General features: G+C 43.1%; 1 protein-coding gene across 5 annotated transcripts in view; it reads right to left on the bottom strand.

The window, feature by feature from the left end:
• Positions 1-2578: 2578 nt before the first annotated feature.
• Positions 2579-15461, bottom strand: part of PLEKHM3 (pleckstrin homology domain containing M3) — a 194567-nt gene continuing 181684 nt past the window's right edge. For all 5 annotated transcript variants that reach the window (XM_060106882.1, XM_060106880.1, XM_060106881.1 and 2 more), the window contains one exon: positions 2579-3873. In XM_060106882.1, coding sequence (XP_059962865.1) covers positions 3696-3873 — 178 coding nt within the window. In that variant the 3' untranslated portion in view covers positions 2579-3695. The remainder of the gene's footprint in view (positions 3874-15461) is intronic.

The following is a 15461-nucleotide window of genomic DNA, read 5'->3' as shown; positions in this document are numbered from 1 at the left end:
GTTTGGAAGCCAAGCCTTTTCAAGAAGGTATGGGAAGAAACAATCCAGTGTCAATGTTCAGTGTGTACAGATGCAGAGACAAAAACAGAGGCCAGACCCCAAGCAAGGGCACTCACTCCAGCTTAGCAAAGGCTGCCTACAGCAGCTAGAGCGGTATGAACAGCTTGGCTCTCACTGCAGCCAGAAGGAAATCATGGCCCAGTCCTTCAGTGGGAGTCTGAAGGACACCACTGGGTTGGTTGGAAACCACAAATCCCAAGTCCTAGAGATGTTCCCTTTTCAGTAGAGGCCTATTCTAGAAGAATCCAAAAGCGATTGCCTTCTCAGCTAATCAAGTAGTAAAGCTCCTAAAAAGACTACCCTTTAGCACAACAAACATGAAGACGACTATAAATCAGTCCCCTGAAAAGGCAATGAAGCAAAGGAGGAAGATGAGAGTTTACATGGTTTTCATATAAAGAGCGTTCAACTTCGAGAAAGAGCCGACCTGGAGAGAACATGACTCCCATCCCAGTTGACTGCTTTTTAAGTACTTTGCGGCCTTCCTGCCGCGGTGCAAACTGAGGTCTATTTTAGGAACTGGCCTCTTTACTGCAGGGTGAGATGCCAACATTTCACCAGGGTTGGACTGTCTCACACATGAGTTTCTGGCCCTGTGCGGAGGGATTTCCTCAAGTGATACACCAGGGGATGGGCCTTTCGAGAGAAAAGAGGTTGCCCTGAGTTGGCTGCCAGCTCTAGGAGATTAATTGGCCATTTTCTCAAGTGCTTTATGGGCAAGATATTTAATATGAGATGAAAAACGGACCATGAGGGAAAGCAGGTATTAGCCTGGTCTTAAGGAGGTGGTAATCCACAGATCTGCTTTTGTTTCAACAGTTTCTAAGCAGTGGAACAATTGCCTACAGTGCCCCAAGTAATTTGTTAGCGCTGAAAACAGTAAGGGCGTTCATGTGCGCTAAGGCATTCTGGGCTGAAAATAGCAATTTTGAAGTTTCGTGGCAGACCCAACTCCTAAGGCGGCTCTGCTCTGTCCTATTAGATTTGGGTGGTGGTGGCTGAGCGTGTCATGTGGGCCTGCGGCCAGCACCGGCCAGGCTGTCAGGGTTCCACGAAGAGGAGAGAAAACAGAAGCAGCTGGGCTACGGTTCCAGTTCTGGGTAGCTGCTGCTGATAACACATTCATTTTTTCCCCCCACCTTTTCAAAATAAGCAGAAAATGATGTGGGTGGAAAGTTCTCCTTATGAGTTCACAGGGAGTGCCAATATTCAGCAGCGCCTCTAAATGGGCCTGGTGAAAGCAGAGGCCTTGAGAACAGATATCCAGAGTGTCACCCTGACTTTCGGCGGGTCTGGCCCTGGGTGCCTGTGAGATGGGACAGGAAATTCTGTACATGCAGTGAACACACTAGAAGGGGAGGAGACGGCCTTGCGCTTCAGGTCTCCCAAATGCCGTGTGCTGGGGACGGCCTCGCTGACAGCTGGAATCACAGATACATTAATTACGGCAAAGGCAGAAGTAAGCTAGAGTGACAGGGAGCTGGGGGCGGAGGGAAAAGGCGCTGTGCCATGAGAGCACATCTGTTTTATAATAAGCAGGTCTATAATTCTCATGTGAAAGATCATGTTCTGCTATCTTCACTGAGGCTGGAAAATATAAATACTGTATTTCACGAAAGGGAGGAGGAAAGGGGAGATGATCAAATTTGTTTGCCTGTTTGCCAAGTGCTTGAGATTTTCCACCCTTTTTCTTTTGTGTGCGACAGTCTTATAAAGTGGAGTGGGGTGGGCGCCGGGGGGAGTCAACTTGTTTTTCTAAGAGTAAAATGCACCGTAAGGTGTCTCATGAATAGCGCCCTGGCCCTTTAACACGTTTTCATGCCTTGGTTATAGCTACTGTATAATCAGAAAAGAAATGCATGCGTGGTGCTGAGCTATTACATTGAAATGTATGGCCTGAGGCCAAAGGGACTGGCAGGGGTAGAGAGGTGCAATGCTCACACCCAGCAGTCTGCGCAAAAGTGAGTCTGAAATGTCTCATCTCTAAACGGATGGAAGCAGCGTGAGCTGGGATCCAGAGGGAGCCAGGTGTGGTGGAAAGGAGCAGTGGGGTTAAATGTCCCATGGGCTTGTGAGCCACTGATTCTCCAGATCCTACTAGCAGTGAAACTACTAAACCATGAAGGCATTGAAGGCATCTGCTCAGTGGAAATATACAGGATCTTCTCATACAGCCTACTGAGAATTGTTTCAATACAAGCTTATTTTTCTGTTCTGGAAAGAGTCAAGGTGGAAGGAATGGGAGCCACGATTTCCAGTGCCATCCTACCTGCCATCTGGGTCACAGTGACTGCTACGCTGGCTCTTAAAAGGGCACTGCAGAGGGAGAACATGCCCCCGCCAAATGCCTAAGCGATTCATTCTATTTCTTATTCCTATATTATCCTAGTACTTTTCATTTCCATTTATGGTGGCAATTGCTTATGTGTATATATATTTATTTAAATCATATCAGATTTAATTCATTAATTGTATTTGTACGTTTGGTATTTTCCTAATAGTCTAAAGTTGATATTTTAAAGTTCCAAGTTACTCTGATTTTTCAAGACAATTAAAAAATATGAAAGCAGAAGTGGTTACACTGACAAATTAAAAGTCAAAATGAGAGGGCAATGAAGAACAATGAAAAATAAAGCACTCATAATAAATAGGTGGGAATCGCCTACACAGGATTCTGTGAAAAGAAATTGCAGACCATCACTTGGAATGTCCGACCTCCTGGTCTATAAACTGATGTATTTAACAAAAATCCTAGGCAATTTCCTCAGGCCAGCACCATTAAAAAAACCGTAACTGTCACTCATGAAACTCCTGGAAGACTGGTCTTAAGAGAGCCAGGTTTCCAGCCTGGCAAATACCGTTGGAGCGTCACGTCACTGGGCGGGCGTCGGGATTCGTACCAGCAAACAGACCGACAACATGTAGGTTACTGAGGTCTTTTCTCAAGCAAAACCCTTTCTGAGATTAACTTCAGAACCAGCACTGGCTCCTCTAATAAATTAGGGACACATGCTTTCTGTCAGAGGGAGCTCGCACTCCTGATTTCCAAGCCATTCAACTCAGCTGAGGTGATCTCGGCCTCTGCGAAGATACCGAGGTGAGAGCCCGGGACACAGGGTCCTGGAAGGATCCAGGAGTCATTGCTGTGTTTTGAAGATTTTCTTATGAAATATGATGATGGGTGCTTGCCTCAGTTACCTCATCCTCTGTGAAGGCTAAAAATAAATAACACAAAAATAACTCGAAGCACTGTTGCTCTGCAGGAAATGCTTTCTCCTGTGTCCTGTGTAATAAATGGCCCTTGAGAGCCGAAAAAAAAGTCTGAACTCTAAAGCCTTGTGTGTAAAACACGTTTTGCTTGGGAGCAAGCAGCTGAAATTCATGGCTAAGTATAATTCGGCTACTGGTAGTTTTTTGAGCCACAAAGCTCCATGGACTTTTAGGACAACGACTTATACAGAACATACGTACAGGACGTATAGGTATGTGTGTGTGTACATTTATAACTATATATCTACATCTAGCTGAGGGTGAGACGTACTCTTCTTCCAGAGGGGTCTAACTGGCTAGTTAGGAAGCCATTGGGGCTGATGGATGGTTGAGAGGTCACTGCCCGGCCTTGGGCTCCCGCTGAGTCAGGTGTTCTGGTAGGACAGCTCAAACATGTTGCAAGCCTCCTCTAGGCTCTCGTCCATGTTCAGCCTCCGCCAGAAAGACTTCTGCTTCATCTGCAGCTCTCGACGGACACACCTTGGGCAGGGGACAGACTTTTCTTTGCATTCAGAGTGGAAAACGGCTCCACAGCTTTCACACCTGCAAAAGCCAACCATAGAGATGATGAGCATGGTTGAAATGAGCAGGGCAGGATGCCGGAAGTCCAGTGGCCTCTGTGCAGCTCGGGCCACGAGCTTTTATTCTGGCTAGCCCTGCCTGCCCCTGGGAAGAGACATGACTCATAGAAATGGGTTCCTCCCTTTTCCAAAACGCTCAAGGTTGAATTTCACTGGAAAAACATACCTTTTTTTTTTTTTTCTGAATAGAACTAGCCTGGGGGAGGCTTCTGGCTTCTGGGTAGAGGCAAGTCAGCAGTCAGCTAGCAGTTTTGTGACCATGGTGACCATGAACTGAGCTCTAGAAGCTCCGTGTGTTAGCTCCACTGAGAAAGAAGTGGGGGTAGTGACTCTAGGGTGAAGTGGCAGAAAATGAGTGAAGTGCCCTGCCAACTGAAAACACGCCCAGCCCCGGTGACAGCCCCTGCGTTACAGCTGTGAAAATGACTCTCCACTTCCGCTGACAAGAGGCAAGTGGTTCCCTGTGACTCCCTGCCTTTGACACTTTGGAAAGGTAAAATGACACATTTTCATTTACTGAATGATATCCTGTGGTTTGTTGCTCTTCTGAGTTTTTTTTTTTTTTTTAAATTAGGAAGCCCCTCAACCTTTTGAAATCTACTTGCATAACACAAGTAAAACATGAGAGAGTGGGGAAGATGATTTTTTTAAAAAAAAACACAACACACAGATATTGTAATTTATAGAGAGGAGACATTCCAGGTGGATGACTAGTTTGTTGTTTGGCTCGGTGGAAGCCTGTACAGGAGTCTAAATGGCTGTTTTTACTGCAAAGTCTTTAATAATGAGTAACTCACAAGCACAACTATAGCTGCTCCAGTGGGTGGCTTGCCAATGTGGATTAAGTTCTCATCCTTCCACACATGAGTGACAACCGACTACAACCTCCTCCCGGGAGCCCAGGGAATTGGGCCCGCATGTTTTGTTCAACCAGCAGTATCGATGGAGGGTCCAGCACTGGACCAGTTTCAAAGATAGCTGTGAAGGAACCAGTCCTCGGGGCTCAGTCTTATGCCTGTTGCCTGGGTGTAGGATGGTCTTTGGGGCATCATTTCCTGGGCTGCTACTTCCTTACCACTCAGGACTCAGAAAGTTTGATCAAAGGAGGATCTTCCCATCCACCCTCGTATCCAGGAGAGAAGGTAGTGACTTAGAGGGAGAGGGGCTGTATCTACCAGCTGAGAGATCAAAAGACAGAAGCTTCACTGCACCCAGCAGTCTCTACCCCCAGCTCAGATCTCTGGGCCAAATATAGCATAACAGCGGTTAGAAGAGCAGGCAGAGTGAGACGGCCTGATGTCAATCCCACCTTCAAATCACTTTCCGCCTGTAGGACTGCTATAGGCTGAATTGTGTGCCCCCCAAATTCCTATGTGGAAGCCCTAACCTTCAATGTCTCTGTATTTGGAGATGGGGTCCTCAGGAAGTAATTTAGATTAAATGAAACCATAAGGGTGAGCCCTGATCTGATAGGATTCGTGTCCTTCCAAGAAGAGACAACACAGAGCTCTCTCTCTTTCTCTTCCCCTGCGCGTACTCAGAGGAAAGGCTGTGTAAGGACTGAGGCAGGAAGGTGGCCAAGTGCAAGCCGGGCAGAGAGCGCTCACCAGAAACCAAGCCCTGCTGAACCTTGATCTGGGACTTCCAGCCTCCAGAACTGTGAGAAGTAAATATCTGTTGTTTAAGCCACCCAGCCTGTGGTATTCTGTATGACAGCCTGGGCTAAGACAGTTACTTGAGCAAGTTACTTCACCTCCCTGAGCTTCAATTTCCTTATCTGCTAAGTTGGATTTCCATTAACATGCGCCTGCCTCATTTGGTGTTACAGGGCTTTACACGGTTCCTGGCACCTGGTAAGTGCTTAATAATACAGCTAAGATGACACCTTCCAGTGTAAGCAGTTACCTGCTGCCTTTCTGCAAGTCTTCATTTTAGCCTGATTTCACTTATGTCACCATGGTGACCTGAGGACACCTTGATCAACCTCCTCATTTCAGAGAGAAGAAAACGGAAGTTCTAATAGGGCTAGTGGTTGTCTCATGAGGACACAGTGAGTAAAAGACAGAGTTGTGAGTAGAACCCAGGACTCCTGGCAGCCCAGCCAAGGCTCGTACTGAGCCCTGGTCATCTGAGTGAGAGCAGGTTACCATGAGGGAAACGCAGGGGTTCAAGTTAGAACCCTGGTGTTCACATCTCAAATCTTTCTTTGAATGATCTCGGGCGTGGCATTTACGTTCTTGGTGCTCTGGTTTCCTCATTTGGAAAATGCTGCCCACCATGACCTCCTTCCAACTCACTCAGTGGGGTTCTGAGACGAAAATGGGTGGATGTATGTGGAAGGGCTGCTCAAATGGCAAGTGCTCTGAGGAACAGGCGAGGGTGACACCACCTCTCATGGTGACACTGGTACCTGCCTTCCTGACTGGAGCTGCGCTGGCCGGGCAGTCGACATGCTGGGGTCATCTCTATGATCTCTCTGCCCTCAGCCCCTCCTTCCTTCCCAGGGAGAGTAGGGCCGAAGCATGAAGGTCAGACTCAGGTGTCCTTGTGCCTCTCTTGTCTGGCTGGCTCTTCCCCAGTGTCAGTGGCTTTGTCCCCAGTGGGTCACACCTCTGTAACCTCCTACCACTGAAGTGATAGGAATGGTAAGTTTATCAAATAGATTTCCTCCTTTCTGCCCCCTTTGTCCTGTTGACTTAGTCAGTGACTTATACACCTAGGGATGTTGCCCTAGGGCAGTAATTGATAAGGAGAGAACCGCTGGGTTCCTTTAGTACCCACTCCCTTATCTCTGCTGATTCCCCCTCCCATCCTGCTGTGAGTGAAGAGGTTGAGCCTTATCAGATATTTCTGGTGCAACAAACACCCATGGGGTGATGGAGGGACCAAGTACACCTGCTCTTTCTAACCAAAGGTCAGTAACAGAAAAAAAAAAGTCTGAGATAAAAAATTAATGATTTCAAAACAGAGCCAAGTCCTATTTTTTTCTAACAATTTGTAACCCAGCAGGCATCTTTTGATCTGTATAATGGACAGACTGATCAATGACTTTCCCAAAGTCAGAGACTGTATTGTTAATTTCCCCCCTGATTTTCTCTTTAAAGGAAAAGAACAAGGGCAGGAAAAGGAAGGAGGAAGAGAAACTGTTTCTCGCATAAGAGTTATGTGGCTCTGTGATATAAATATAATGTGCAGGAAAAGTATTTACATTAATTGTGTAAATACGTATGCTCCTCTTTGAGAATAGGACTTTATTAAAAAGAACCTGTCACTTTAAAAGGATTCACTGGCTCCTTAGTGTTTACTGAATTTCCTGACTGTATTTAAAATTTAACAAACATAACTTTTTAGGAATACATCTTTTTATTTATTTATTTATTATTTTTATTTATTTATTTATTTATGGCTGCACTGGGTCTTCGTTGCTGCACATGGGCTTTCTCTACTTGCGGCGAGCCGGGGCTACTCTTCATTGCGGTACACGGACTTCTCATTGTGGTGGCTTCTCTTGTGGCAAAGCAGGGGCTCTAGGTGTGCAGGCTTCAGTAGTTGTGGCATGCGGGCTTCAATAGTTGTGGCTTGTGGGCTCTAGAGCGCAGGCTCAGTAGTTGTGGCACAAGGGCTTAGTTGCTCCGTGGCATGTGGGATCTTCCCGGACCAGGGCTCAAACCCGTGTCCCCTGCAATGGCAGGCGGATTCTTAACCACTGTGCCACTAGGGAAGCCCTAGGAATACATCTTTTATACAAGGCAAATCTACCAATGTAATCATCTGTGCAGAAAATTGCCAGAGATAGTGAAAGAGCAATGTCCCTTTGGCATTCCTCAGTGATAAATCAAACGGAAGCCAGCACCTTCATTTCTGAGTCATCCGGTCAAGCAGCCAGCAGTTTCACTGCTTTCTGGTTGTTGCTGTGCCCCACGGAGAACAAAGACCGAATGGCCTCCCTTCCCAGTTTCATGTCACAGAGGATGCGACTGTAGGGACACATACTTGCTATTGACCAGGGCCATCCAATGGGTTTTTCCATTTTTTTTCTTGAAAACATTCATTACTTAATCCAGGAGTCTCAACCTTGGCACTATTGATAGTTTGGGACAGAGAGTCCTTTGCTGTGGGGGGCAGTCCTGAGCACTGCTGGATGTTTAGCAGCATCCCTGGCCTCTACCCACTGGATGCTAGTGGCAAACCCCACTCCTCCCTTGTCAATGCCTCCAGACACTGCCAAACAAACGTCCAAATGTCCCCTGGGTGGGTGGGTGGGTGGGAGATCTTCCCAGTTGAGAGCCACTGACCTAGCCTATCTGAATGAGGCATCACAGAGGGGGTACCCAGGGAGTGCGTAAACAGTGCCCTCCCCAGGTGGAATCTGCAAGTGTCACCTGCTGGCTTATGCTAATACCAACCAATAAGGTTCAGCGTAGTGTATTTATTCATATCATTTTCACAAATACATACTTTAATACATCATTTGATTAAAATAGCTGAAACTCACTAGCATTAACCATACTGTGGTTGCTAAATTAATTTAGGACATCATTTAAGAAGTCAATACCCATGACACAGTTCTGTGCATTGACTAGTAATCTTCAACTTTCTATCAACTCCCTCTGATTTTTCCATCCTCCCCAAAGGCCATCTTGGTGGTTGACCCTCCATCACATTTATTCGCTCTTTGGCCAAGAACTTCTGAGGTGTTTCTCTGTGGTGGTCTTTGCTTCTTCATACCCTATCTAAGCCAGCTAGAGAACCAAAACCAAATACTTTTGTATTTGCCCCATAAAATAATTTGCTTTTACCTAATTGTGAAGCAGTTAGGTTTTAGCAACTTCTACAGTGGAAAAGAGACCAGTAAAGTATCCGCGAGGCCACTTACTGCAGAGGGGAGAGCTCAGCTAGAGAGAGGAAGCCTTAGTTCTTGGCCCAGTGGCCCCAGCATCACTGGGACCTTGGGGGAAGTTACTTCATCTCTGAACCTCACTCTCCACAGAAGTCAAAGAGAAAGTTGGATTAGATGGTATCTAAGGTTCCTTCCAACCTGCAGATTTTGTGCAGGGGAAAAAAGGCTACTCTGGCTTTTATCCTTCTCTTTCTAAAACTTTCTTGCCCCAAGGTCTGTGGATGAATGAGAGGGAATGTAGCTTTGCTGGCCCCTCCTCAGAAAATCTCACACTGACAAGCTGGGAATGAATGAGATGAGCATTACAGTGCAGAGCATCCCTTTAAACCTTATTTATTTGCATTGATCCATCAAGCTATGAGATAGCTCACATGTACTAGTGCACACAGCTCTGATTATCAGGAATTTGGCCGAAAGGAGCTGCCTCTGTCCCTGCAAATAAAATTTCAACTCAACATGAAGGACTCCTTTTTAAGCCTCCTCCCAATCTTCATCAGCATCCCTTTTCCCCAAGAAAAAACCCCAGAATTGTTAAATGTTGTGGGATTTTTATTTTTTTACTTTTATTTTTATTGGTGGGGACTGGCTAGAGGCAGTAGTCATTTACCACCCTATATGGAAGTGCTTTTGTGTTTTAAACATTGGGACAGCCACACTGGAGTGGACCGGGTGCATGTCAGCACTGGATATACCAGAGGATGTGTGAGGAGAAAGGAGTAACTCAAGGTCTGCTTCTACAGAAGCTCTAGGGGGCAATGCCATTAATGATCTGTGTATGCCCTGGCAAACTGGTTCCCTTCCTTGGGACAGGGCCAGGGGAATATCTCCACCATTTGGGGGCAACACAAATCTCATTCTCTGTCTTAATAAAGGCATCATCGAACAAGACTCTATACATTTTATAAACAGTCTTCGACCTAAAACTTAGCTTACTGACCTAGGGCAAATGAAAGAGAGGTCCAGAACCTAAAAATTGAATCGTCAATTGCCAAGAAATCAGACAGACAGGGTGTTCTTTTTATAGCTATCAAACTCAAGAAAACTAACCTGTGACAAACTAACAGAACTAAATGTGTGCAGGGAAAAAGGTTTGCTTCTCAAATATTATGGCAAAGAAGCAAGAATTCCTGGCTGCAGAGAGTTTCCTGTTCGGGAGTGCTAATGACATGAGGCCAATTAGAGACAGGCTGGCGATGGCTTTGTCTGTGCCCTTCCAGATTCTAGCTGCACACAGGGAGGTCACAGGAAGCTGCTAGAGGCCTCTGCCCCAGGTTGAAGTCACTGAGATGCTTCTGCTCTGTTCATGTTGGGTGCTTCCCCTGCTGCATTTTTATTTTTGGCTCAGGCAATGACCTCAGATATTTCACTAGGACTGAAATTCAGGCTTAGTTTGGTTGGATCTCTGACAAGCCAGAGACAGGCGCACAGAGCAGGGTAGAGCTTTGGCTGATTTCCACTCAGTAGAGCCCACAGCGAAAAGGGTGGGGTGCAGAAATAAGTGCACGTTATCAGGCATGCGAGTGCGCTTTGGTGTATGGCTACTATGTAAGACGCCCCATAGGGTCACCAGATATTATTGGTTTTTCCAAGAAACCATGATGATTATTTAAATCTCTTAGCTCAGGGAGGTAGTTATTGGGGCCTGGTTATTTGAATGTTTTGGGTTGGTGTTTTCTTCTGTTCTTCAGGAAGTGAATGTAAGCAAACAATTTATAATTTGCTTAAATAGGAAATCAGCCAATATCATATACAGCATATGCCTGCATATGTGCTTACATACATATATGCATGCTGTTTAGAAGAATGCACAGAACATGTTATTAAACATTCAAAGGTAAAATGAATTAAATCTGATTTAAACAGATGACAGAACCTAACAGATTCATCCATTTGCGGGAAATAGAGCTAAAATAAAGAAGTGTTAACACATAATTTCAGTAAGAAACTGATTATGGTTGGTGCTGATGGGTGGGGAGGGTCCAAGATTCACGGCTGCTGCCTGGAGCACCACCTCCAGTCAAGCCTTGTGCCAGGAAATCCACACTCTCCAGATGCCCCTATAGTTTGCCCCAGGAGAAGCAGTTGGGAAAGGGAGGAAGAGGCAAAGGGTCTGGTAACGGATTACAGAACTCTCCCGGCTCCTTGCAGAGCGAGGGATGAACTGCATTTGGGTCTATCACATTTAGGGTTGTTCACTGTGATTTTTTTTTTCTTTTTTTCGCTGGGGGTAGGGAGGTGGGGATTGAAAAGGTATTCATAACGTTTGACTGGAATTATATGAGACTATAAAAGATCCAGCTCCTTTGGCTAAATGTCTGGCAGATTGAGGCATGTATGTGCTAATTTGTAAATCTATTCTAGTAGTTCTGCTTCGTAAAATGCACATACAGTAAAATCAAATTAGATATTTAAATTAGGCAATATCTATATGGCCCTTTGCCCCTATTTTTATATAAATTATCCTTATAATAGCTCTCCAATTTGTTTTCCCTTCTTTAAATAAGTCCGTCAGTCAGTAAATAGATAAAAATGAAATGAAATACTAAAATAACTGGTGGCTTATCTGGTCCCAGAACTAGTAAATGGTGATCAACTTGGGACTTGATTCCAGTCTTCTGACTTAAATCTGGCCCTCTGTCCCCAGTTACTAGCCACATGGTCCTTTAAGTTATTCAGTATATCCCCATATACCTGCTAAGACTCAAATCTGGGAAGAACAATTGGTATGCCCTGCAATGATCTTTTTATTTACATTTTAATCCCTGAAGTTAATAAAGGAAGGTTTTTTTCCCCCCCATTGTAGCCCACAAAGCATTTGGCTTTCACAGGTCTTGCACTTTTAGTTTGTAAACCAAGCTCAGCTAATACGTTTGACAAGTGCTTTACTTAAAATCTTGGCTTTGAAATAGAATGTAAACAAGGGTTAATTAATTCGTCATTTTTGCTATCCTGCTGGGGACAATAACTCACCATTATCTTTAGTGCAAATGCTTCTTGCTAATTTGCAGGTGGTGACAGGATTTCTCAGTAATACTCTATGTATGTAAAATCATAATAGATTTGACCTGAATGAAATAGTTTTTTGGGGATAGGGAAAAACTGGAATTTCTGACACTTCTAAGTTTTTTTTTTAATGGTTCACCTGGCAGTTAATATCATTCTCAACAGACAAATGTCCATCACTTCTTGGGATTACTTGAGGATTTAAAAATTTTCTATAATATCTGGAAAAAGTTAGAATATATCATAATTGTACCCATTAAAGAACCATAAATAAGAGCAATGGCTTTCTGTAAAAATCTCTAAAGTAGTTCAAAACACCTAAGAGTCCAAGAGATGTTTAGAAATGTCTTGCTACATCTAAGACAAAGGCAGTAAATATAAGAATTTATTAGGCTAATGCAAATTTTAAAAAATTATCTTGGCTTATATATGGACTTATGTTAATTCACCAGCCTACCTTTATAATGTAAAACTGAAAAATTTAACTGTCAAGTTGTTGAAGTAAACCTCTTTAAAAGAAATAGTAGGGCTTCCCTGGTGGCGCAGTGGTTGAGAGTCCGCCTGCCGATGCAGGGGGACGCGGGTTCGTGCCCCTGTCCGGGAGGATCCCACATGCCGCGGAGCGGCTGGGCCCGTGAGTCATGGCCGCTGGGCCTGCGTGTCCAGAGCCTGTGCTCCGCAACGGGAGAGGCCACAACAGTGAGAGGCCCGCGTAATGCAAAAAAAAAAAAAAAAAAAAAAGAAATAGTAATTTATAACGATGGTATCTAAGACTCTTGAATGGGATTTACTTGTATTTAACATATTACATTTCAGTTCCTCAAAGCACTAAGACACTTAATGGAACACAAAAGAAACTGTCAAGCACGGGTACATTAGAAAAATGCAGAAAAGTTCAGAAGGTAAATCTAATTTTATAAACAGCATGATTAGTTGCTTAGGAATAAGTTAGTGATGTAAATTTAAAAGGAGAAAGGCATTCAAATAAAAGACCCAAAGTGTTTTGGCATTAATTTACACTGTTCCCCTATTTGTCTCTTCTCACCAATACATTCTCTACTTCTCTACAAGACAGTATTACATCATTTTCTAATACTCAATGTGTTCTAGGTCAATGGTTCTAAAAGTATGGTCCGTGGACTAGCCAAACCAGCATCGCCAGAGAATTTGTTAGAAATGCAAATTACTGGGTTCCATGCCAGACTTACTGAATCATAAACTACAGAGTGGGGCTTGTCAATCTATGTTTTAACAAGCCCTCCAGAGAATTCTGATGAATAAGAAAACTTTGAAAACCAATGCTCTAGGTCAATCATTTCCAAAGACAGCTGGGCGGTCTAATATATTAGACAGGGCTGTTCTAAACACTTAGAACAAAAACATGGACTTTGCAAAATGAAATAGGAAGTGATGTTAATTACTGTTTCTACATAGGGCTTTACATTTCATATCTATTAATATTTTCCCATAGCTGATATGTAAGAATCTCATTTTATTTTGCTTTCCTTAATTACAATATGGAGTTGTTCTTGTATTTATTGGCCATTTGCATGTTTTTTCTGTATATTGGTTTGTGACCTTTGCCCATTTTCTAATGACTTTTATAGATTTTTTTATATTTAGGAAATTAATACTTTGTCACATGTGGAAAATATCTCTCCAAGTTTCCTGTTTACATTTGCCTTTATCTATAAAATTTTAGGCATTTAACATTTTAAAGATGTATTTAAAAGCATTTTGCTTTCATGACTTCTGGGTTTGTGTCAAGCTTGGAGAGACCTTCCCCACTTTAAGATGACAAAAATATTCACCCATCTTTTCTTCTAGTACTTTATGGGTTTTGCCTTGTTTCATTTTTTTACATTAAAATATTTGATCCAGTTGGAATTTATCTTGATGTAAGATGTATGGTAAAATCGAGCATTATTTTTCTTTCTCCAAATGGCTATCTGATTCCCAGTTCCTTTTCTGGAATGATCCATTTTTGTTTCACTAATTTGCTGTGCTACCTTTATCGTGTGCTAAATTCCCATATTACCTGGGTTTATTTCCATACTTTCTGAAATCCTATTCCACTGATCTATTTTCCTATGCCAACACTATACTGTTTAATAATACATTTGTATATCTGGTAAAAACAGTCTCCCTTCAAGTAAACAACTTTAGAGTTTGTAACCCTAAAGAGTTATAACAGTCTATGTTGGATATATTAGCAAAGTTTACTGCTGCCCATCTTTATGTTAAATGAAAGAATTTGAAATGTAAATAATCAACCAATTAATTAAATTTATATTGTAGTTTTATTTCTTAAGTTTATTTAAAAAGAGATGCACCTGTATAAGCATCTCAGGTGGTCAAGAACCAGTTCTGGCTTTAGACGTCTGACTTTTTGAACATCTCAGTTTTTTTTTTCATCTTTATATAGTGTCAAAGGTATTGTTTGACTTTTGGTGGGTTAAACTAACAGACTGTTTACATGTTTATAAAATTAGGAAACACTGTTTAATTATTCAATAATGTATAAACTTCTAGTAATTAAAATTATCCTAATGTGCTTGAACCAAGCATGTATTGGAAAAATAATGCAATAATGCTTAAAACCTGGTACTATCAACATATAGTAACACTGAATGAGGGAAAAAGGCAAGAACAACAAGGCCTGTTTTGCAGCCCCTTTGATTTGGTGAGAACCTTATTTGGAACCTTTGCTTCCACTCTGCATATTAGTAAAAGCTGGATGGAACTGATAATCACAGTAATAAAAAGTTATGAATAGTTATGCTCTATACACAAGCAATAAACAGACATGTAAGACACCTGAAAGTCACTAAAAATTTTATTTCTTTCAACACTGCACTGTGTATATTCATAAGACAGGACTAGGGTGAAGGTTAGGTGGTAGTATATCAGCAAAGGCAACTCTCAAAGGGAGCAACGTGCTCCCTCACTGGGGGAAGCCAGTGGTCACTCACTGATTAGCAATGTGCTTGCTAACTAATAAATAAGCCTTTTCTCTTTCATTGCCTCTGGGAGGTGGCTTGGGCAAGCTGTCCAGAACCGTCAGTGAGAAAAACTGAGGTCAGAAACTTTTGTGGGGTTAGGCCCGGAGAAGGGTTAAGTACTGCTCTTAGGTACTTTCTAAGTATTAAGGGTCCCCTGATTAGGTCTCTCTCTTTTAAACAGTGGACCTTACGTACCTCTCAGGAAAGCTGAAAGCAGAGGAAGGGAAAAGTCACCTTGCGTGCTTGCTGCTTTGACATTCATATCACTTGTCCCTAAACCCCTGAATTGGTGCCTATTTCTGATACTGCAGGAGAACCATGCCCCCCCCCCACCAGTTTACCTCAGGTCTCACTCTCCCACCCTAAGTCTATCCTTCCTCTCCTTCCCTGCCCCCACCTTGTCTTCCCTACTGCCAAGGAAAATTTGTTTGTTTCTTCATCCTCAATTCTGAAATTTTTCTTTCCAATCATTAATGTAAGCTGCTTTCCCACCTAAGTCTTTTAATTTAAATTTCCTTTCTCCTCACCATCTCTTTCTAGAAAAAAAATGTTAACTCCCCTCGTAAAGAAGAGCTTTAAGATACTTCAACCTCCCCTCTCTCAAGGCCGAACTAGATCTTTTAGTTTAAGTTATATCAGTCCAAG

The sequence above is a fragment of the Mesoplodon densirostris genome, chromosome 8 (genome assembly GCF_025265405.1).
Source record: "Mesoplodon densirostris isolate mMesDen1 chromosome 8, mMesDen1 primary haplotype, whole genome shotgun sequence".
In the NCBI taxonomy this organism is placed as follows: domain Eukaryota; kingdom Metazoa; phylum Chordata; class Mammalia; order Artiodactyla; family Ziphiidae; genus Mesoplodon; species Mesoplodon densirostris.
The sequence above is the reverse complement of the archived record's forward strand: the minus strand, read 5'-3'. Positions and strand labels throughout refer to the sequence as shown.